The sequence below is a fragment of the Pseudorasbora parva genome, chromosome 6, assembly GCF_024679245.1.
Source record: "Pseudorasbora parva isolate DD20220531a chromosome 6, ASM2467924v1, whole genome shotgun sequence".
Taxonomy (NCBI): domain Eukaryota; kingdom Metazoa; phylum Chordata; class Actinopteri; order Cypriniformes; family Gobionidae; genus Pseudorasbora; species Pseudorasbora parva.
The window spans coordinates 20,357,233-20,381,911 of record NC_090177.1 but is presented as its reverse complement, the minus strand read 5'-3'; the positions used below and the strand labels follow the sequence as shown (position 1 = coordinate 20,381,911).

At 36.6% G+C, this 24,679-nt stretch overlaps 1 protein-coding gene and 1 long non-coding RNA gene across 2 annotated transcripts in view; one reads left to right on the top strand and one right to left on the bottom strand.

Moving 5' to 3' along the window:
- The first annotated feature begins 188 nt into the window (after positions 1 to 188).
- Positions 189 to 23,834, top strand: cacnb3b (calcium channel, voltage-dependent, beta 3b). The gene is made up of 14 exons (XM_067446087.1): positions 189 to 517; positions 5,064 to 5,183; positions 5,273 to 5,395; positions 5,477 to 5,598; positions 8,315 to 8,370; positions 9,103 to 9,122; positions 9,338 to 9,418; positions 12,883 to 12,941; positions 14,641 to 14,741; positions 14,888 to 15,039; positions 17,187 to 17,282; positions 17,405 to 17,575; positions 17,653 to 17,700; positions 19,611 to 23,834. The coding sequence occupies exons 1-13, from the start codon at positions 476 to 478 to the stop codon at positions 17,680 to 17,682; spliced, it is 1,173 nt and encodes a 390-aa protein (XP_067302188.1). The 5' UTR covers positions 189 to 475; the 3' UTR covers positions 17,683 to 17,700; positions 19,611 to 23,834.
- The window catches only part of LOC137078617 (uncharacterized), a 52,520-nt gene continuing 37,161 nt past the window's right edge, over positions 9,321 to 24,679 (bottom strand). The window contains exons 5-6 of the long non-coding RNA XR_010905319.1: positions 13,032 to 13,068; positions 9,321 to 9,411 (exon numbers count right to left, since the gene is read on the bottom strand). This is a non-coding gene — a long non-coding RNA (uncharacterized lncRNA). The remainder of the gene's footprint in view (positions 9,412 to 13,031; positions 13,069 to 24,679) is intronic.

Genomic DNA, 24,679 nt, shown 5'->3' with positions numbered 1-24,679 from the left:
TACCTATTCAGACTTGCTTTTCATAATGACAAGATATTTGGGCATCATAGTGTGACGGGTTTTACTTCATGCATCCCACTTCCTAAAGCACGTCTGTATTTCCTGTTGCAAGAGAATGAGATCTCAGTGTCTTGTGTGAGAGGTAAACATCTCCTCCCCCGCAACATTGGCTGCAGAACAGTATCTCCAGTGTGTGGAGCGGGAGAAAATGGAGCCTGATTGAATGTGAGAGCAGGCGGAAGAAAGGCAGCAGCGGCAGAGGGAGGGCGTTTGCTCTCAGTGAGCTGCACAACTCAGCTGCTGCAGTCAGGGCATCAATTTTGTATAGGCGTTGAGTGCAGTGCCAGTGCGTTCTCTAGAATCAGAGCTGAGGCTTCCCCTCTCTCTGCCAGCCTGTTAACCGCTGACCATGAAGAGCAGCTCGCATCTCGCTCGGCCAGAGTGATGGAGGGCGATACGAGCTGTCTCTATAGGCATGTCCGCGTCCGATTCTAGCGCAGCACTGCTCAGCTGCAAGGTAGGGATAGTTTGCTTTCTCTCTCACTCTCTTGCACTTTATCTCTGTCACTCTCTCTCTCTCTCTTTCTCTCTCTCTCTCTCTCTCTTTCTTGCTCACTCACTGATTTTCCCTTGCGCGCTCCCTCTCTATTACATTTTCACTCCATGTGATTCTGTAATCAATCAGTGCTGCTTTGGTGAAGTGAATGAATTTTGCATGCATTCTGCTTGGGTCATAGTCTATTAATATCCTCATGTAAGCCTTTTTTCTGAATAAATTATTCTCAGTCGAGATGTAGACTATGTCGTGGCTTTTCGACCACCATACAGACTCTTTCAATGCATTCAGCTGCATCGATTGTTCAATTGAGAACATGTATTATCTCTAGCTCTCTCATATCTTTCTGTTGGTGTGCTTTTAAATTGTATTGCAAGTAGCTGACTTGATATATATAATTTTTAATCCCATTTTAAGCAAAACATTCATAATTGTATTCTATTTTTGGTCAGTGTATTCACTTGATATAAATACATGGCATGCTCTATGTTTTGTATTACAAAAGTAAAAAAAATATAACTATTAAAATCACCTAAAATCCCTTAAAATAAACTCAAGGGGGCCAAAAAAATTACTGAATTGCAGTCTCTGTAGTTCAACAATCCGATAGTGCTTATACAGACTAATATAGAATGCAACAATTCACTGTTGTGTGCGTTTATTTACTATGCTTTCTGTGTGTTGCATTGATTCTTATGGATTTCTGTGATCCCTGTCCACATCCAAATCTCCGCTAACATCCTTGCATGTTCAAACACATTGCAGCAGGCATACAGGAAACTGGGATTCAGATTCTGACAATATGAATGAAAATAGGGCATGAAACCGTTTGAAGTATAGGAGAATGAATGACTGTTATCTAACAAGCCTTGTAGACAAGGGGAGGTTCATTGATTTTTCGCCCCCTGTTGACTGTGTGCTGCTAATGCACAACTTGCACAACAAGTTGTGTTAAATGCAAAGCCGCCAACATTTACATTCACATGTATCTCCATCAATATCTGCTGCGGAGTTCAAAGGAAATGCAAAATACAATGCCGTTTAAAATCTGGGAATGAAAATTTACTTTAAACCTGGAAATAAACTGATGTCAAGTATGTCAAGTTATTATATTAAAGAGTTAGTTACCCAAAAATTAAAATTAGCCCATGATTTACTCACCCTCAAGTCATCCTAGTTGTATATGACATTATTCTTTCAGATGAATAAAATCGGAATTATATTAAAAAAGTCCTGGCTCTTCCGAGCTTTATAATAGCAGTGAATTGTTGCCTTGATTTTGAAGTCTATAAAAGTACATCTATCCATCATATAACTGCCCCTCATGGCTCCGGTGGGTTAATAAAGGCCTTCTAAAGCAAAGTGGCACATTTGTGTAATAAAAATACCCATATTTAAAACGCTATAGATTAAAATAACTAACTTCCGCCGGAAAGCTGTACACAATTCGACTTTCAGCTGAAAAGTAACCCTTGACGCGATGGAGCATCGCAAGCTTTGATGCCTCTCGCGGATAGTGCTGGGCAACAAACTCAAGCCTTTATTTTATATCGAAATCCTCTACCATTTCTCTTTTAAAATTCTCATTTTAGACTCTAATTCATGACCAGTTTTGTTTTGATCCATCCTCTGCGCTTCTGCATTCATCAATATGCATGCGTCAAGGGTTCAAGGGTTGATGCGTACGGATATCCGCCGGAAGGTAGTTATTTTAGTTTATAAAGTTTTAGATTTTTTTTTTTTTTTTTACACAAATACACCACTTTACTCCAGAAGGCCTTTATTTAACTCCCTGGAGCCGTGAGGAGCAGTCATATGATAGATAGATTCATTTTTATGGACTTGATAAATGAGGTAACAATTCACTGCCATTATAAAGCTTGGATTAACCAGGACTTTTTTAATATAACTCTGATTTTATTTGTCTGAAAGAAGAACGTCATATACATCTAAGACGACTTGAGGGTGAGTAAATCATGGGCTAATTTTCATTTTTGGGTGAACTATACCTTTGATCTTGTGAAAGCCTTTGTACAAACAGAAGTGACAGAACTAAGAGAGGGAGCGGGAGATGTGAGGGAGGATTTTTCATCTGGGACTTTTTACTGCGCCGAGTCGAAGTACTCTCAGAAGTGCTACTCCGCCATACATTATAGTTCTCTTAGTTATCTTATAGTTATTTTATGTCACCAGGCTGTTCAACTATTCGTGTAACTGTATTTAAATAGGGAAAACGTTTGGTACCATAGTGAATGAACTGGGCTTAGTGGGATAAGCCATATGCTATCAGATCGTCACGCACTCAGACGAGAGAGGTATTTATCAACTCGTTTTAGTTAAGGGAATAACATAGTTTAATATGAAAAAGCGTGGAAGTACCCCTTCAAAGAAAGTGTAACCTAACCTTTCACTTTTATTTGCAACTAAAAAAAATTATCAAAAAAACTAAAAATATATGAATTTTCACGTGCTCTCCACTGTCTGTTAAACATGCTAATTAGTTATGCTTTGTAACTGATGACACACAACATTTTTAATATTAATAGTTTTATTTAAGCGATATACTGTATTGTGTGCAGCCTTTTCTGGAAATGTCTAATGGATAGAATGTGTTATAAGTGGATGAGGTGTTGTGGAAATACTCTTAGCGGGTGAGGTTGCTATGCATTGTGTCTTTTAAAGGATTACATTATCGATCCAGGTACTGAGCGTCTGTTGGGTCATCTGAAAACGACTCAGAGTTAATGTACGCTGTGCATGGAACACAAAATGTGTCACATCTTTGTTGGTAGTGCAAGTACTCCGACGCTAATGCGGATGACCCCTACATCGCTGTCACCTCCTGTTGATAAAAGTGGACCAAAATAAAGAAAAATGTGTTTGATATTGTGTGTTGTTGTGCTTCAAAGCCCTCTTCTATCTATCTTTCTTTTCATTTATTTCTAAACTGAACACATGAAAGAGATGAACATGGTGTAGATGATCCAAGAGCTGGTTCAGGATAGCTCTGTGATAGAGATGCCTCCCATAGCAGGGCTGCCTTTTAATTAACATGTTCATTTAGACGGGAGGTATATTTTAATCGCACATAAGAATCTTATCTTAGCCGGTGTCTGCTTAATTATGCTTTATCTCTTTCAACGGTAGGTGTCGCAGACACCTGCGCCCTGCGGCTGCCTTTGATATTTAAATCATATCCTCACTGTGTTCTGGATTTTGGAGGGAAAGAGAGCGAGAGAAAAAGGCTGGTCTGGAGGGGAGATCAGAGGAATGGAAGATTGCAATACTTGTTTAGGGTCAGTGAGTGTTTTGCTTTCGGTGCATTTGTAGGGTCGGAAATTAATGGGGGCTTGAGGCAAAAATTAGGCAAAAATATGGCTGTCGTGATTAAAGTGAAATACGTAAAAGAATAAAAAAAAGTGTTAATTGCGGCATTACATTTAGATCTGCTCATGTTGCATCAGATTTCTTTTTTTTCTTTTTTTGCAGCATTGAGCATCATAACCAATCACACCCGTTTCTGTTGAGCTTGTGAATGCATTTTTTCTATTAGTCAACATAATAATTATTACCATATCAAGAGCAATATTCATCCATACTGATTTTTCATAATATTACAGCCCTACATTGTAATTGAGTTTATATACTTTTTGGTGGCTATTTATTACAATATGCAATTGTCATATAAATACATGTCAACTTTGAGCTGCATTAAACAACACCATGTCTTCGCATACACCGTTGTCGAAAATGTAAAGATGGCTTTTGTTTGTTGATAAAAATTATTCTTATTGATCGAAGTGATTGGTTAAATGCAGGTATTTGACATAAATTTCAACATGTCAGATGCATTTAAGTTATAAATATTGCTTTTATAAATATTTTCTTTTCAATTTAAGGGGCTTTATTTGCATGACAAATAACATGACAGCTGAAGAGCATTTGCAGCAATTGCTGTGTGTCAGATAAAAATACCAAATTCTGTCATTAAACTCTAGATGGCATAGACTGATGAATCCTTAATACAACCTGATGACATTTACATCATTTACTACATGGCACAGGCTGATGTACCTGTCGCATCTCAACATTTAAATGGCTCGTGAGTGTTTACTATATCAGTTTGCAGTGCATTTTCATAGTATTCTGGAACCGTCCACCTTCTCCAGCTCCACCCATATGCAAAGGATCATTTTATATATGATATTTGTGCAGCAGCAGTATGTCTCACAGGCCACAGCAGTGTATCAGTGTTTGTATTGGGAGTAGCAAGGCCCTGTTCTTGCTCTGCAGCAGCAGCAATAATCTACAAATCATATCAGCAGCGGTATAGCAGATCTGTTCCACCAAGACAATACATTGACATTGTCATATCCATTATGTTAAAAATCTTCCACGACTTGTCATTATAAAACTGAAAATAGAGCAAAACAAAAGTAAACAAAAGTATTTATTATAATAAAATATATAAGAGCATTTTTTCACATTGGACTGGTACTTTTTGCAGAGTTCAGCTGATTCCTACACTAGTAGACCATCGGATTCCGACCTGTCCCTGGAGGAGGACAAGGAGGCGTCTCGGCGTGAGGCCGAGCGCCAAGCCCACCTCCAGCTCGAGAGAGCCAAGGTTCATCTTCTCACACATTTACACTATCAATTACATATCTTTAAATAACATTAACTTTTCTAATGTTTTCTTTCTTTTGTTTTTTGTAGACCAAACCTGTGGCATTTGCAGTGAGAACCAATGTCAGCTACTGTGGGGCTCTTGATGAAGACTGTCCGGTTCAGGGTGCTGCCATCAACTTTGAAACCAAAGATTTTCTACATATAAAAGAGGTAGGAAGCGATTAATGAACTAAAGTTAACAGTAAGCTAATGTTTCAGTGTTTAATTGAGCACATTGTCTCTCATCTACAGAAGTATAATAATGACTGGTGGATCGGGAGGCTGGTGAAGGAGGGGGCAGATATTGCCTTCATCCCCAGCCCTGTTAAACTGGAGGCCATGCGGATCAAGCAGGAACAGAAAGCAGCTCAGAGGTCTGAACTACCATTGCATCTCATCATATCTAGTCATCATTGAAAACTGTATAGAGGCTTGTTTGTCCTAAATGGACAAACTGCTCTTCAGAGCTCAACCTTCTCTTCTCTGCTGTCTAAGACGACGACATCTTTGTCCTGTCGGCCACAAGGGATGGAAATTAACTTTTTTGTCCACCGGCCACTGTGGCTGGTAGATTTCAAAATCTAGGGATCTGTGCACTCTTTTTTTTTTTATCTGGATGTGGCATTTGGATGATTCGTGGTCTTTTATGGCTTCCAGTTTTAGGTTTATAGTACCAACAATGAAACTACTAGTTTTGGCATCTTCTGAAGCGTGTTGATGACATACCAAGCAGAACATTGTCGGTAGGGATGCACCAAAATAAAAATTATTGGCTGAAACCCAAACACTAAAAGAAATTAGGCCAATTATCCATTGCATTTATGGCTAATGCTATGACTGTGTAACTTTACTAAAAATCAAGGCATTGCAATTGCATTAATTAATATTAAAGTTTCAAATGGTAAATCAATTACATATTATGCAAACATTTATTTAGCACATTGCAACAACATTAATTATATTAAAGTTTCAAATAATAAATCAATTACAAATTATGCAAATATTTAATTAGCACATTGCAACAACCCACAGTATAAAATAAAATTCAAACTAAAATGTTTAACTTGACCTCACTCATCATGTGTTCATTAAATAATAATGTACAGACCTACTGGCCTGCAGAAAGGTACAGAAATTGAATAAAGTAATCAAATGTAAAATAACTCCATAATTAACTGTTTAAATTAAAGATTAATCCTTATTAAACTTACAAAAGCTATTCAATCAAGACCAGTGAGTGATGTCCTTTTGTTTGACATTAAACAGAGCAGTGAAGGCTACTGCCCCTTTAAGACCTAATAGAAGAATATGCTCGTCTTTCTCAACTGTATAAAGTTCACTTAAGGCATATTCAGACTATGTCTGCTTGAATACTCATCAAGATGGACATGTTTACATACTTTTTGTGTGAGTTTGTCCGTTTAAGCGCAAGACTTGAAAGAGAACTCAATATTTGCGCGCTGTGAGACGTGCGCGCGCTTTCGGATGAATCACAGTGACAGATCTTCTCTCAGCGCGCGAGAGTTCTTATTCGTGTCTTCTGGCACTACATCCGGGTAATGACGGCGAAAATGACTGGTCATATTCAGAAATACGTCCGTACTTGCATGCATTGAACAAAGTTTACAATGAGGGGAAACATGCTATTTTTATTTACCCGCCACGGTGGCCGGTAGGTGAAGCGAGTTTACCCGCCACAGCTCAAAATCACCCGCATTTGGCTGGTGGCAGGTGCTAATTTCCATCCCTGTCGACCACCGTAGCTTCTCGGTGCTTCGAAAGGGAAGAGTAAGCAGTTGCAATTCGCAACCTCACTACTAGATGCCGCTATGGTTTTTACATTCAAAAACATCATAACTAATAAGTAATAGGCGATTTTCTACACTGGTTTTGAGGCTCTGTTCTGAACGCTGGGTTTTGATGGATGTGACGCAATGGAGACTTAAAAAGTAAACGCCCACGGCTTAGAATTGGATAAGATTTGCATATTTAATGAGCTTCAGCTCTGCTGTCATATCTATACCCCTGTCAGTTCAGTTCACATGAGAGAGAGATTATTTTAAAAGCACCAACTGCAACTTGCCTTTATCAAACAAACAAAATGATTTATTTCTCATCCACCCACGATTGTATTACATGGCCCGCACCCGCAAAATCAGTCAATATGAACGAAGCATGAACCACGGCAACACACACACGTGTGCCCAGATCAAGAAAGAATTTCTGCCGACGGGCGTACGTTTTCGTCTGGTACAGCCCCGGGACAAGTACTATTACATATAAAGAAGACATTTTACTCACATAAGTTTGTTGCTATCTTCTTCCACATGTTTATTATATCAGCTCCATGAGTCGGTGGGCAGGGTTACTGAATTACACATGCTGTGGTGTGTTTCGTCATGCGATGACGTAAGGATGAAGCTCACGATCGTTTTCTGGGCCTGGTGTATACTCTAAAAAATGCTGGGTTAAAACAAACCCAAGTTCTGAGTTTGTCCATTTCCAACCCAACTTGGGTTGTTTTTAACCCAGTATTTTTTTTACAGAGGGTAAAAGCTTTTCTTTGACTAAAAAGGAAGTTTTCAGCTCTGAAAGGGAAAGGGCTCAAGGGAAAGTTGATTTCTCAATTCATCGCCCCTTTAAATATCTTACTTATCCACTTATAATTGTAATACCTTAAGCATGATGTTTTCCATTAAAATAGCTAAAGATGCTGGCATGACAAAATAAATAAACTAAATAAACTAAAAGTTAATAGTGAATATTGTATATTTTAGAAACAATAACAGCAGTTTCTTTTGTACAAAGGATTGTTTAAAGCGAAGAATTAACCCATGTCTCAACATGCAGCAGTTATTATTATTAGTATACTGGTTCATTTTTGGTGAACTATACCATAGGTGAGAGATAAACGCTTCTACCTTCAAATGCTGTGATTTCTGAAATCAAAAGCTGAAATCAGGTGCAATTGCGCTTGATATTAATAAGAAAAGTGCCGAGTGGGATTCTGAGTTCAAAGCATTGATAACATACATTAAGCTGTCTGCATGTCTCATCCTATATTTTCTAAAGTGTTCATGTTGTTAACAGGAAAGTTGGAGGGAATGCGTCATCTGGGGGCTGGAGGTCTACTCCTCCTTCTGCAGGTGAGAGGTATTTAAATACTCTCACACATCACTGTCTTACTGTAACGCCAGTACTATTGAGCCACTGCTAGCTCTCATTTCCACTCAGGGCATATCCTGCTTTTATCTGTCATTTAATTAAAGGGGTGGTTCCGTGTTTTTTTTCTAGGCTTGGTTGTGTTTATGGGGCGCAGTATAACATGTCATAATACTTCTTTTTTTTAAACGCCATATTTTTCGTATATTTTACCTTTATTCCACACCGCTGTCTCCGGTTCGTTTGCTTCCTCCTTCTATGAAGCCCATCCCTCCGAAAAACACAATGGTCTTAGATTGGTTAGATGGCCAAATGTAGTTTCATGTATTTTTATTGGCTTAAGTGCTCAGCACAGGTTGTCTTGAAACGCCACACCCCTTACCATTACGGGCAGAAGTCCCATCTGCGGTGACTAGCAAGTGTTTATGATGTCACCAACCCGGGAAGAAGCTTGTTGTAGTCCAAACCGGCCGTTTTTGTAGCCAATAAACTGCCATAACTTTAAAAGACAATTTCTCCGTTTGTATTGAACTTTTTTAGCGCAGCAACTTTGTAGATACAGTTTATGCTCAAGCAGCAACATTACACACACACTAACTAAAGTTATAAAATAAAAATCGCATGCAACCACCCCTTTAATTGTTTTGTTAAATTCAATTGCACACAAACAGCATATTTCAGATTTTCTTAAATACCTTTCTCTTGTTTTCAACAAGCCAAACAGAAGCAGAAGCAGGTAGGTGGTTAAAGTTGCTTTCTTGATTCCATAATGCCAGAACACAGTCCCTCAAAAAGTAGTATTACATATTCAGTTAGTGTCTGGCCTCTCAGACGATTTACTGCAAGATATGTTAATGCTGTGTTATGGAAACTGCATCCTTGAGGCTACTCATTAGATGAGAAATGTTAGTTAAGATTCAGATTGTGTGTGTGTGTGTGTGTGTGTTACAGACAGAGCACGTTCCACCCTATGATGTAGTTCCATCCATGAGGCCTGTTGTTCTGGTCGGCCCCTCACTGAAAGGCTATGAGGTAAATTCGAAAAGGGTCTAGAATTAACAACCACCAATCAAGTAAAAGTAGAGTTTGATGAGTAAATGTTATGTGTCAGTTCCTAATACAGTTACTGTCACATTTGGTTTTGGGGTTTTGTTTCATGTTTCATGTCTTTTATTTTAAAGTTTAGTCATAGTCATGTAGCCTGACAAGCCAGACCCACATCAAGATGTTTGGTCTGGAAACTCACCATTGACAGGGCTCAATCCGATGGGTGGGATAAACGGTTGTCTTTCAAACTCCCTCTGCACGGCGTGCACGCAATTGGATAGCGCTACAACCAACCAGAGCAACGAAGGTGAACCTGAGCTCGTTGATAGATTAAACTTTCGCTGTATCCGGTCGGCAAAACTCAGAACACATCTTCCCTTCTTAAGGATGACTTCAGTGCCGCTCTTTGTTCTTTTCTCAGAGAATAGCTTAACTCCAAGTCTTCCAGAGTCGCGGTCAAAACTGATTCAAACGTAATGTGGGCAACATTAGCCGCAAGAATGTGTATCGATCTACACTTCAGATTCTCACCAGAAATAGTACACAATCTTTTCGATGTACTAATTCTATTTTTGAACACAGGACAGATAGTATGCAAATTGGGACTGGTTTTGTCCTGTGCTTCCCTGGCCTCATGTGTAATGTTCTAATTGGTTGTTCAGGTCATGTGTTCTCTGTTCTGTTTTGTGATTGGTTTACTGACTTGATTGTTCACAGGTGTTTCTTATTGCTCATTACTCTTTGTGTATAAATAGCCCTCATGTTACCATTCTTCCTGGTCTAGCTTTGTCTCTGTAACCTCTGTTGGTGAGTTCTTTGTTCATGTTCAAATCTACTTCATGTTTAAAGGCCAAATTTACTAAACAGGGCAAATTAGTGTGAAAGCGCAATTCCATAAAAGTGGCAATGATTTATGAGCGCAAACCTTTGTTAATCACCTTGCGTGATTCATTTTAATATTCTCCTCCCATAAATTTTGTGGCTGGAAGTTAAACTCATACAAATACATATGCAATATGGTCAGCCAGAAAAATAACTGTCCACGCCTTTTCAGCTCTAATTTGTTCACTGCGCATCTTTAGTAAATCCTGGCAGTAGTTTTTTTTAATGCCAAAAGAGGGTTTCCGCTGACACTAGCTGTTAGTAAATCTGGCCCTATTCACCTAAAAATTTAATTATTTCATTAAAGGTGCACTATGTAGTATTTTTGCAGTAAAATATCCAAAAACCTCTAGGCCAGTGTTATATATTTTGTTCAGTTGAGTACCTACAATATCCCAGATGTTTCCAACTATTTGTAAATTGTGAGAAAAAATGCTATTTTAACTAAGGACAGGGACGTTTCAGCATTGCATTTGAGGGAGCCGCCTGTCAATTGCGTCATATCTGCGCTACCCTGGGTTTCGGCTTTTATTTGGCAGGAGCGCTTTACTCTTAGCAGTGTGAATGCACGGAGTAACGTCATAACATCGTTTTAAACACACTTAAATGTATCTAATATGATAAACAGAGCAGCATTACCTCAAAATCATAACCGGAAGAGCGGATCTGTGCAGGCGCCCGGCGACTGTGTCCCGTCCCGTCATAATAAAAGTCCCGGTATTCGCGTTTGTTATTTGTTGTGGGTATTTGTGGGTATACAAATACCCACAACGGTGGGTATTTGTTTAACAATTGCTCCAGCAGCTGTGCTCAGGTCCATAACACTCGGTCCTGCTCTGCTTTAGACTACAGTAACGTTAATAACCGCATGCATGAACGTGATTTCTGCCCGAGTCCTATTTTCCACCGGCTGTGATGAGAAGACCACATCTCCCAAGATGCTGCGCTCACACTTTGCGTCATTAAACTACGCATTTGTTTTGAATAGGTGCCCTCCAGTGGATGGAAAGTTCCATAGTGCACCTTTAATCACTCACCCCCATGTAGTTTCAAACCCATAAGACCTTCGTCGATCTTCGGAACACAAAATAAGATTTTATTTATGTAGATTTTTTTTTTATGAAATCCGAGAGATTTCTTCACCACTTTCAAGGCCCAGAAAGAAAATAGTTTTTTAAAATAGTTAATGTGACTCCAGTGGTTCAACCTTAATGTTATGAATTTTTTTTTTTTTTTTTTTTTTTTTTTTTTTTTCACACAAAAATATATATATTTATTCAACAATTTATTTTCTTCCGTGTCAATTTCTGACACTGTTTACATAATCTCTGACTCAGGAGTTGGCCAATAGTGAGCCGGCGTTCTAACATAGAACATGGAAGCGCTGCACTGTGTTTACAACATGAACATCATCAAGAGACTGATACAGAAGACAAGATTTTGTTAAATATAGTCGTTATTTTAGTTTTTATTGCGCACAAAAAGTATTCACGTCGCTTCTTAACATCAAGGTTAAATCACTTGAGTCACATTGACTATTTTAAAAATTCTTCACTATCTTTATGGGCCTTGAAAGTGGTTATAACGCTGCTATGTGTGGTTCAGAAACCTCTTGTATTTCATCCAAAATATCTTAATTTGTGTTCTAAAGATAAAAGAAGGTCTTACAGGTTTGGAATGACATGAGGCTGAGTAATGATAGTAATGATCATTTTTGGGTGAACTAACCCTTTATGTCAAGTCATCAAGTCAAGCCTTGTTTATTTTGTTCATGTTTATGTTAAATAAAAGACATGAAACATGAACATGAGACAACCCCAAAACCAAACGTGACACGCTGGCAATGTAAGAATAATAGTATGTCACTCGAACAAATCGAATAAAAGACATGTAAACCATTACTAAGAAATCAACACTCATTTGACTGTCTTTTAATTTGTACCTCACTTATGACAACATTATACACTGTATTAAGTCATCAAAATTACAATATAAAGAACAAACATTTAAATGATAGTATTTATTAATATTTTGAAGTAGCTTTTTATTTTTGTTTTAATTTCATTTCAATTACAGAAATTTATTTTAATAGATTTAAATTTAGTTAACAATGCTGGAAAAAAGTCACAAGTTCATGCAGAGATTGAATTTGATATGCCAGTTTGACTTGTCACGAACAACTTTCTGTGGGTATGTGAATGGGTATGTGGATTCACGAATGTGAAATATTTAAGTCCAGCTGTGGCACAGTGCTCTGGACACATTTGTCAGTCAGCTCTTTAACAGAGGCACCAGGGACCTGCTTCTCCTGCTGACTCCCTACTCTATTTCTGCAGTCATTCATTTTTCACCGTGTCTAAATAAAACCACCTCATCCAAACTATATTAGCCTTTTACATGAGTCTTCTTCCCAATCCCCTGTTTAGTTGTTCCCCTTGTTTTCCCTGTAGATTCCTTAGACAACAAAATCACTGGTTATTTGTTAACACTATTAATAGCTCAAGATCTAAACTACGTTGAAACGTTTCTGGGGTGTGTATGTTTTCTCATGATCTTCTCTGATACAGGTGACTGACATGATGCAGAAAGCCTTGTTTGACTTCCTGAAACACAGGTTTGATGGGAGGTGAGTGAGTGAGTGAGTGAGCTACGCTTAAAGGAACAGTTCACCCAAAATGTGAATTTGGAAAAAAATGGTAATAAATCACTTACTCACCCTCATGTCGTTTCAAACCCATATGGCTGACTGACTTCTGTAGAAGAAAAAATAGATTTTTGAAAAATATTGTGGAAAATTTAAAGGTACACTATGTAAATTTTGGAAAGGATCTCAAGATGACTAGCAAAAGACGTTACTCTATCTATACCCTGTAATAGACAGTAATTCCTCGAAAATAAATTCTAGCACAGCACTACAACAACCCTAATAAAATAATCCGTTACAATAAGACAATGATCTCTGTTACAGAGCTATAATTGCCCATTTCTCTTTTTAATAAAATACCTTAACTTGCTTACCTGTTGAGATATAAATACGCCATCTATATGCTGCCTTTACTACTGTTCAAATCCCCTAGTTCTCCCTATTTCCGAAAAGCCAAGCCAATGTATAGGTGGAACAAACTTTTCTATATTCATGGACAGGATGAAACGCATGGGTGAGTGACGTACACTATTGCCAAAAGTATTGCGACACCCCTCTAAATCATTGAACATAAGCTGCTGTGTGGTGCACGTTCTGGTTCAATATGGCTGCCGTCGCATCATCCAGGTGGATGCTGCACATTGGTGGTGGTTGAGGAGATTTCCCCTTCCATGTAAAGCGCTTGAGTGCCTAGAAAAGCTCTATATAAATGTAACAAATTATTTGTATTAATAAAATCAAGCACCTAGACATGCAGACTGCTTCTAAAATTATTTGTGAAAGAATGGGTCACTCTGGAGTGAACCATGCTTCTCTGTCTGGCAATCTGATAGACGGGAATGGTACTTTCCAGACTGCATTGTGCCAAGTTTTAAGTTTGGTGGAGAGGGGATTATGCAGTGGGGTTATTTTTCAGGGGTTGGGCTTGGCCCCTTAGTTCCAGTGAACTGAACTCTTAATGCTTCAGCATACCAAGACATTTTAGACAATTTCATGCTCTCAACTTTTTGGGAACAGTTAGGGGATGGCCCTTTTCTGTTCCAACATGACTGCGCACCAGTGCAAAAAGCAAGGTCCATAAAGACATGAATGAGTCAGTTTGGTGTGGAGTCCTGACCATAACCTCACAGAACACCTTTAGGATGAATTAGAGCGGAAACTGTGAGCCAGGCCTTCTTATCCAACATCAGTGCACTTCTAGAAGAATGGTCAAAAATTCTCATGAACACACTCCTAAACCTTGTGGAAAGCCTTCCCAGAAGAGTTGAAGCTATTATCGCTGCAAAGGGTGGGCCAACTCCATATTAAACCCTATGGATTATAGGATGGGATGTCATTAAAGTTCATGTGCATGTAAAGGCAGGCATTCCTAAAACTTTTGGCAATATAGTTTATGTACACAATTTCCCATGAAAAACAATCCTGCTAGGTCTAATATATAAGCCCTTATAACAGGCTTACCACAGTGAATCAGGCTAAGACAAAACCCACATTGTGGAAGCGGGATTGACGATGTATTGAATAAGATCCATAGAGTACTTTTAAATACACGTATAATGAAAGTGAATGGGTAATGTGGCTGTCAAGCTTCAAAATATCAAAAAAGCATCATAAACTATCATAAAAGTGGTCCATACTTTTGTGCTATATTACAAGTCTTCTGAATATTTTTTCATTCCAGGATTTCTATCACACGGGTGACTGCAGATCTGTCTCTGGCCAAAAGGTCTGTTCTGAATAAGAAAGCTATCATGGAGAGGTCGAACACTCGCTCCAGTCTGGGTGAGTGACAAACATACAGGGGTAAACCTAAATAGTACATTAATATAAAGAGTGATAAAGAATTTTGAGTAAGAATGATCTCATGTGGCATCTGCCGTTTCATTATTAACGCAGTTCTCATGACTCTCTCTCTTTCTCTCTCTCAGCGGAGGTGCAGAGTGAGATTGAAAGAATATTTGAGTTGGCTAAAAGTCTGCAGTTGGTGGTCTTGGATGCAGACACTATCAACCATCCCGCACAGCTTCTCAAGACCTCCCTCGCTCCCATCATTGTCTATGTGAAAGTGTCCTCTCCAAAGGTGCAATACCATTTATTTTTAAAAAGCTACAAATGGTTGACTCTTAAAAAAGAGATTTATATTAAAACTAACTCAACTTTTGTGTTGTTGTATAAAGGTCACATAACTGTAAAATGGCCTTGGAAAATTTCTTGTGTTTTTTTAATGTGCTTTTCTGTCCCAGACTGAGACTCTTCATTATAAAATGAATCCAAAACAAATCCATAATAAAAAATAATTACATTTAATAGTTTATCATACTATCATAAAACTATGATCAATAGTAAAAATAAACAAGATTTATTATTTGAAAACTATAAATTATTTATATAATTTTAGACTTACCATTTCCACCACAACCAGCTATTTTGCCCCTTGGACATATGTTACAGGGCTTGATATTAAGCATGTTTATGTGCTTGTCCTTCGGACAAGTAAAACGCTCATTCACTTGTCCGAATAAAAAATTAGCTTGTCCGGAAAAAAGTTTTTTTTATTTCAGAATAAAAAAAAAAAATTATTCTGAAGCAATATTCTCACCAGTGTTCAATCAGCTTTGACATACTTAAATCTGCATATTTGTGCATATTTAAAATATATATATATATATATTGAATCATTTGAAACTTATGATATTTTTACATTTTATAAAGGATATTTCCCCCCTAATCTTATTAAATAAAGGCTTTGCATCAGGTTTCATTTTATATTATTAAATTTGATTGATTCAATACATTACATTAAAATAAGACACTATAAGGGCTGTTACCAATCAAATTAAATAATTTACACTGAAAAATTACAACTGCATTAAATAATGTTTTGAGATTTGTAGTTTTGAATAGACAAATAACATGTTGGAAAGTATGTTTAAACATGAAACTAAACCTCCAGTGGGTGGCAGCAGGTGACCGTCTTAATGAGTGGGTCATTCGAGTCGTTCATTCAAACGATTCATTCAAACGCTGAATCGTTCAGTAACACACTTGTTGCTGTGAGGAAAAGTTAAGGTTCTGCTGTGAACGATTTTCGCTGCTGAAATAGAACACACACTCAATATTGCATCTAAAATGTAAGTGACTTTAAGTGAATGTTAATGTAAGTGAATATTAATTATTTGTTTATGTAACTGTCATATGAAATCAGTGTCACTTTCAGTCGTGATTGTATTCAGGAAACAGCTTCAAAGCTTATCTTGTAATTTCTCTTCGAGAGGCTGCACGAGCGTCAACAGCGCAAACTTATCGTTATTTCATTATATATTATTATCCACTATCGATCGGCACTTACACTAAATTAATGCACAATCATTCTGATGTGAATCAGGTGATTCGCTAGTTATTTTTTGTTTTAATCAGGCTCTTGTCCGTCGGGCAAGTAAAATTCTCTTTCACTTGTCCCTTCAAAAAATCGACTTGTCCCGGACAAGCGTTAATGTCGAGCCCTGTGCTATTTAAATATTATTTTTGTTTTAGCAAGACCAATGAGTGTGGTAAATCACACAAAGTTATCAAACAAAATACATAATTTGAGTTTTGATTAAAATGGCCTTGGTTCATAAAAACCATAAAGAAATCTGTTAAATCTATATACTGTTGAACATTGATAATAGACACATTTTCCACAAGGTTTAAAAGTTCAAAAAAGAGTGTTATTTTAATTATTATATTATTAAAGGAAGTGTATGTAAGCTTGTGGCCAAAACTGGTACTGCAATTACTTTCAAATGACTGTAGAGCGGTGTATCCCCTCTCCCCCTCCCCCATGACTCGAGGTTGCCAGATAGGCTGCAGGATCCAGCAGGAACGTTTGTATCTGCAGCTGTGGTTACTAGAGCAGATCTGGCAACCAAGATGCCGAAACACTACTGACTTCGTGATTGGTAGATAGGTGGAGGGTGGAGCTTCAGGCCAAAACACAACATGACAACATTAACATCAGTTTTGAAACTTTTAAATTACAATATCCTGGCCGGACTACTGTCAGTGATAATTAACATGAAATTAACATGAATTCTTAATGTCTAGTGACATATCAGGCCCATTTTATGATTAATTGAAATAGATTTCTTACATACAGCTCATTAAAGTAATATATGCTTTCAGAATTCCATGATGCATTATTCCTATTTTTGTCCCTTATTTTCTCTGTCATTAATTCTACATCAGGTCCTTCAAAGACTCGTTAAGTCCAGAGGGAAATCTCAAAGCAAACATCTCAACGTGCAAATGATGGCTGGAGATAAACTAGCACAGTGCCCACCAGTAAGTCCCAATACTGCACATACATTCAGCTCCTTAACGGACATTAAATCGAGGCAACAAATGAACAGATGCAATATCCTGCATTATTACTGCTTATCCTTACTGCTTTGCTCTTGCATTAGGAAATGTTTGATGTTATACTGGATGAGAATCAGTTGGAGGATGCCTGCGAACACCTGGCCGAATATTTAGATATATACTGGCGTGCCACTCACCTGCCAGGCTCCACCCCTCTGAACCCTCTAGTGGAGCAAAATGTAGTTACACCACCCTCAGCTAACTCTAGCCAACAGGTGAGTGTTTAAATGTTAAATGCATGGATTTCACTTTCTTAATTGATCTTAAATGCCCTCTCCATTTCTACCCCTAGTTCTCAGAGACACAGGAGCTAATTGAATGAGTAATACCACAAATAAGGGTGAGTGTTGGAATGATTTCTATCAGTTAAGATCATGAGCCCTTTAAAGAGCATTACTGTCAATGTGTGTTTCCCTGTCAGGGTTTATTTTGCAAACATTATTTTTTTTTATTGTTAAATATTAGTAATAATAATAATAACAACAAAAATCTTATAGGTACACATGCTCATTTTACTTACTTAAAAATGGTTTTACACATAAAGAAATGTACTTTTGATATTTTTCTTTTTTAAAGTAATGTCTTAGACAAATAAAAGTTTCATTTTATATCTGTTTTTCCCTTTTTATTGTTTTTTAATCCTTGCTTCACTTTATCTCGGTAACATATCCTATTTTTGGATACTTTCAGAATAGATTCAATGAATCCATGTAATTTAATTTAATTTTAATTGACATTTCTACAATAGCATTTGTAACAAGTTTTATTAGCTTTTATTTGTATATTTTCAGGTTGTATTTTAATTTTATAGTTAGTAAATTTGTGCTTTTGACATTTTTATTAGCTTTTTATAAATATTTTTATATAATTTATATTTTTATACTTATTTAATTTCAGTTAGCTGCCAAGGCAACATTTCAAATTGTCATGGTATTTAAAGTTTGTTTATAATGTAATTTTACCATAAAAAATATATTTTTAATAGTTTATTTTACTTAATGTCAACACTAACAGAAACACTTATTTGGTGTGATGCTGCCTCCACACCACTAGATGTCAGTATAACAGCGGTCGTATCGCAAAACAATCAAAACATTTAGTGCACTTTTGAAGCTGCAGTATATGAGTTTTGCCTCTTTGTCGACATCTCCGTTTGAAAACTGCAATTGCAGTTATTTGCGGAATTATCATTTTTATGTGCATCGCGCATTGGCTCCTCAGCGCGGATAAATGTAATGTTTTGAGGAGTATATTTGTCTGCCGTTCATTCACCACACCGGTGTGGATACTATACTTTGGAGTCACAGATTGTACGTCTTGGACAAATTACTAAAATACGTTTTTTTACCTGAAAATGCCATCTAAATAAGTAAGTTACTTCTACCACTTTAGTTCTGAGTGACCAACTAAGGAAAAAATTACAATATACTGTGCTACCAATGGTACTTTGAATCTAATGATCACTTAGATCACCGTGCAAATTATTATTATTGTTATAGTTTGTTCTTAAATTGTTAATGTTAACAACATCAGCACTGCTTGACTACATACAGTACATTTAGTGTGTAGATTTCATTTTCCGTAGCTTTTGACTATGGGTGAATCTCCAGTTGTTATTGACGATTGACGTTTCAACCTTTGTGGATTACAATCCACTTTCAAAATGATACATTTAATTATCTGTGAGAAAAGGATAAATGATAAATGATCCGCAACCTGCAGCATCCTTATATATGATAGCCTACTAGCCCGGACTCCTCCTTTCTGTACACAGAAGTGACGTAATGATAAAAAAGACGAACTGCGCCATGCTCAAATTTCCCATGGAAAGCTACCAGTACTACTCAAATTATAACATTATTATAATCTTACCGTTGTGAATGGGGCTAAGGTTAAGATATTTTTGTTCACTGGCTTATGTACTAATTCAAAAATGTATTCTGGATACTTTTGAACCCAAAAAAGTTAAGGACTGCAGCTTTATATAACAGTATGTTTTTAGTACTTATTTTATTTCTATTAGCTGCCAAGGAACAGTTCTAATTGTCGTGTTATTTTAAGTTTGTTTATAATGTTATTTGACCTAAAAAAAAAAAGTTTTAATAGTTTTGTTTTACTTTTACTACAACACTAACGTAAACACAAAAAAGTTATGAACTGCAGCTTTAAATAACAAGTGACAGTAAGCTTTTTATCAGGGAGCACATAATCCTAAGGATTACTTTCTCCACTGCTCTCTGATTGCCATAGAGTGACACAGAACATTCCAGAAAGACCCCCAGAATATTCCTTAAAGGCCAGCCACTCACTGCCCCAGAATGAGATGGGGCTCAGAGCAGCTGCCCACCTGAAGAGAAAGAGGAGGAGCGGAGGGATGGAGAATGAGATGAGGGCCAGAGGAGAAGTGGACCAAACCCAGCCTCACTGACAGTGACAACATACACCCTTCCGTGCACTAACACACGTGTCGCCCTTTACATCTCAGGAGCGCTTTGCTGCAGGCCTTCAGCCAACATACACACACACGCATTCTAGTATACACACATTCCACTGGTCTGAATGTCCCTGCCGAGACCCATGCTGAGATTAACAGGGATTTCCCCAACCTCCTTGGTGGGTGCCGTCTGTCAGCCAGGTTCTGCCAGCCTGCCTCTTATCTCTGGGGTGAGGCTGGCACTGGCATCAGAGCACTCATACCACCGCATGCCACAACTACCAGTCAGCTCACTCAGTTTCCACCTCCTGCATTGCTTTCGGTTGGTTTTCAAGGTTTATCAGAACGTAGCTTTTGCACAATTCAGTTTATTTTGATGAATAGTCAAAGATAATTTGCTCATAATTAATAACCCAATAAGCTTTATGTAGCACAACGCTCAAATTATAGTTGGGACAATTTTTTACTTAAAATGTTTTTATTTTCCTTTACGTCCTGTTTTTGTTTTCTTCTGTCCTTTTACTGTATCCACTGCATGGAATCTTTAGGTTTATGTCAACTCATCCGTATTTCCAACCACACTGCACAAATATAACCCTTTCAGATCAATGAAAAGCAGACCATATGAATGTTTGTACATCTTTTGCCTAGATCTCAGTATTGCACATGCTAATACAGTATTATTTAGTTTGTGGCTCTCAGCTGGTGGGTCGCAGGTCTGTTCTGACGGGACAGCAGGTGATAAAAACAATGCTAAATAATACAAATAGGACGGAGCCCAGCACATGACATGCAGGGGGAAAATACATACTGGCCATGAATTAGTAATTTGTTCATATGTTTTAGCAGACTGTGGCCAAATTAAGCAATTATTTTCCCATCACTTATTTCAATGTAATTAATTCCCTAGTTTTAGTAAATTGTGGTTGAACTAATTTGTTCAAGGGAACAAATTATTTTATCTTGCACACTATTTCCTTGCATTCTCTAGGTCTAGGACACATTTCTCAGTACTTGGGTAATTTATTTCAAACTCTTCACACAGGCTCTCTCGTAATCCTAACCATTTTATGCTTTGAACACAAGATATTTTCACATCCAAAAATGGACTAAAACTACCAAAACACTTCATACATGTCTCAAATCAACTCTAATTCAAAGCACCAAGCACAATTTGTCACTTATGCCCCTGTGGTAAAAATGTTATGTTGTTTATATGTCTGTTGTTTTAAGACAAACCATGAGCAAATTCATTCATGCAAATTCTGAGTATATTCTCTTTAAGCTGCAGTATCAATGTCTCAAAAACGTGGTTTCAAACTACCTTTGAATCAATCACAGAAACTTTTGCGAAGCATGGGAGTCTCAAGAGAAGCCAGGTTAGCCGCCACCAACAAGAACGGCAAAAAGAACGGTTTTCAGCACTTTCAAAAATGCTTTGAATCACCATATTATTTTGACCCAATTTACTTCAAATTTCATCTGAATAATGTCCATATCTTTCTATTAATATGAAAAATCTGGTACGGTAAATTATGTATATGATGTATGTTAATATAGTCCATGTTTACATGTGTAGATGATAATGAAATTCAAAGACTAACACTTGTGTTGGTGTTTAGCTACATCTTAAATTTAACAGTTTTGAAAAGAATAGGCAAATGTAAACGTGCAAATTTCCCCTTTATCTTAATTTTGCTAGAGTGATGTAATTTGAAAAATGTAGTCACTGAATGCATTTTATTCATATGCAAAGCAATTATAATTGTTTTTAAAAACTGACCTTTGAGAAATGTGTCTAAGTGATTGTAAAAAATAAATAAGTAAATTACTTAAATTTATTAGTAAAGTGTGTTGACATATTCGTAAGTTTAAGAATGAATTGTTAAATCGTGGCCATGATATAGGCCTATAAATATTGTATTTCCTCCCTGTCATGTGAGGGGCTCAGTAACATTGCAACTAACCATATAATTATGAATAGTTAGGAGGATGACAGAATAAAAAGGCTTATTAACTTATAAAAGGAGAACATTAAACATCAAATGTCATTTTGGTACAAAGTAAATGTAGTTTTTACCAACCTGGATATGCTGGCTGACATGCTCTCATCATTGAAACAATTAACAAAATAAGCCTCTTTAGAAGAAAATCTCTCTCAAACTACATTTATTTGTAACAACTGTATTGGTAATGAAACATGGTTTATGCCGCAATGCGTTTTTGTGAATTATTGCCCTAATTTTAGTGATTTAAAGGGTTAGATCACCCAAAATAAACAATAGCCCATGATTTACTCACCCTCAAGCCATCCTGTAGCCTATATGACATTCTTCTTTCAGACGAACACAGTCAGAGACAGAGTTATATTAAAACATGCTGGCTAATCTAAGCATTACAATGGCAGTGACTGTTGGGTCATTTTTGAAGCCCATAAAAGTGCATCTGTCCCTAATAAAACTGTTCCACGCGGCTCCAGAACGCATCGTCGTCAGACGTTAGCATTTTAAACTGCGAAAGGCGCGGGAGCTGCGCTTTTCCCATTAGTTGAATACGGAAGGAGATTCCTCGGAATCTAAATCCTTTAATTTATAAAGTTTTAAATATCTATATTTTTCTTACATAAACGCATCACTTCGCTTCAGAAGGCCTCTATTAACCCCCTGGAGCCCGGTGGAAAAGTTTTATTAAGACAGATGCACATTTATGGACTTCACTGCCATTATAATGCTTAGATTAGCCAGCATTTTTAAATATAACTGACCGTGTTCGTCTGAAAGAAGAAAGTCAGATATGCATATACATTTTTGGGTGAACTAATCATTTAATTATTATTAATTAAAAATATATTTGTAATTAATAAATAAAAAATAAATATATTCATTACTTATAATTATATTTGATTAATGTAATGTTTTATTATCATTACATTTTAAGGTTTGATTTTAAGGACATTCTTTTTTGCAATAAAATATCTTGGTGCTGTGTTGGGTCAGCTGAAGTAAAACCAGTTGAGAACCACTGCCCTATACTAATTGTTTAAATTGCAGTGACATCTAGTGGTTATGTGGTTGTAAAAGTAAGACCCTTGCAAACTTTTGTGTTTTTAGTCACACAAGTATCACTGTACATAACCTAAGTGTTCAGTGTAATATGGGTACGTATTGCTTCAGAACACGTTTTAATAATATCCTTATTTTTCTGTATTTTGAGAATCTCAAAATGCTGATGATAAGTCCTATTTTTGTTTTGTTTTACCATCAACACTAATATGCATGATGATCTTGCTGACATATCTGCTTCTGTAATTGTTGAGTTTTGCTTGCTGCTGTTATTCCATGCAATAACAAAGACATTTACAAATTATATCAGACAAAACAGAATGACATGTCTTAATTTGCAAGACAATCTCAACTAAATGTTCACTCGTTTTACTCTTCACATACATGCATATGCAATCCCATTGTACAACGAAGCACCTAATCATGACTATGCATGACAAACGATCAGACATTTGTAGGAATACACTGTACTGTAAACTGAATAAGGAGATGTAATGGGCATAGAATTATATAAAGCATCACAAACCATCTGCTTGAGTATATACAGATTGCACATTCAAATTCATTGACCTCATCTATATATAAATGCACAAACAAATGACTATATTAGTTTAAGGTGTACATGTAGAATATTATTTGCATATATTGAAAGAAAAAAAGTTATTTGGGACCATGTTAAATCTGTCAATTTGTGAATCACTGCATATAAAGCAACACGAAAGAGAGACAAGCACAATGAGCTCTTCCCAATTGAAAATGTGCTTGATGTCCTTCCAGGTGATTTTTGTACATAGTCAAAAACTATGTCTTTGGGTCTCCAAAGTATATTTTCAAGGCTAATTGTTTATTTTATTAGATATTTATGTTGTTCTTTATCACAATTTACTGTACTGTATGCAACTCTGGAAGAAAGGTGAAAACCTGGCTTGTACTAAAGGGTTTATCACAGAATAAAGGGAAATCAATATGATTGCACTATTTTGTTTTTGTGTTTGAGGTTTTCTTTTGGTTTAAATGCAATAAAAGCACTATGTATGTGTAAACCTTCTTCCAGTAGTAACTTTATCATATTGTACTAATGTGACAACACTGACCCAGCACTAAGTTCTGGGAGAAAAAGAAAGAGGAAAAATGTAGAAAAACGCTAAGCAAAAGAATTGTGTGCTCTGGGGAAGAAGAAAAAAAATAAAAAGAAAAGAACAATAATGGTCTCTGGTTTCTGTCACTTGTGCATGTATTATTGATACACATGTCTTAAAAAATAATTATTTTAGCATAAGAATGCAGTATTAATATCTTTAGACACACTAAAGTATGTCAGTTAATGTGGTTAAAAGCTGCATGAAAAATTATAATTTATAAAAGAATTAGCCAGATGCTGTTCATAATAGTTTTAGATTATATATATATATATATATATATATATATATATATATATATATATATATATATATATATATATATATATATATATATATATATATATATATAGTGTCTTGCCAGGCATGTCAACATTCTAAAAGTATTTTATATCAACTACCACCTGCAAAATGGTTAAGGAGTCACAAATATTAATTCCAAATTTCCTCTAGAGGTCAGTGCAGGAGCAATTGTGACTCCCAGAGCTAAGCAAATCCATGTTACAATTTTAAATGGTCTATTCATCCAGTGACTTTGTACAACATAGATTTGAAACTGAAATTTGTAATTGCGTATTTTGTGATTACACTTCTACTGGACTGCATTTGGACTGCATTTATACTGATCATCTATTTTTCCATTGTATGTGTGTAGATGCTTTATGGCTTGATATTCACAAGCGG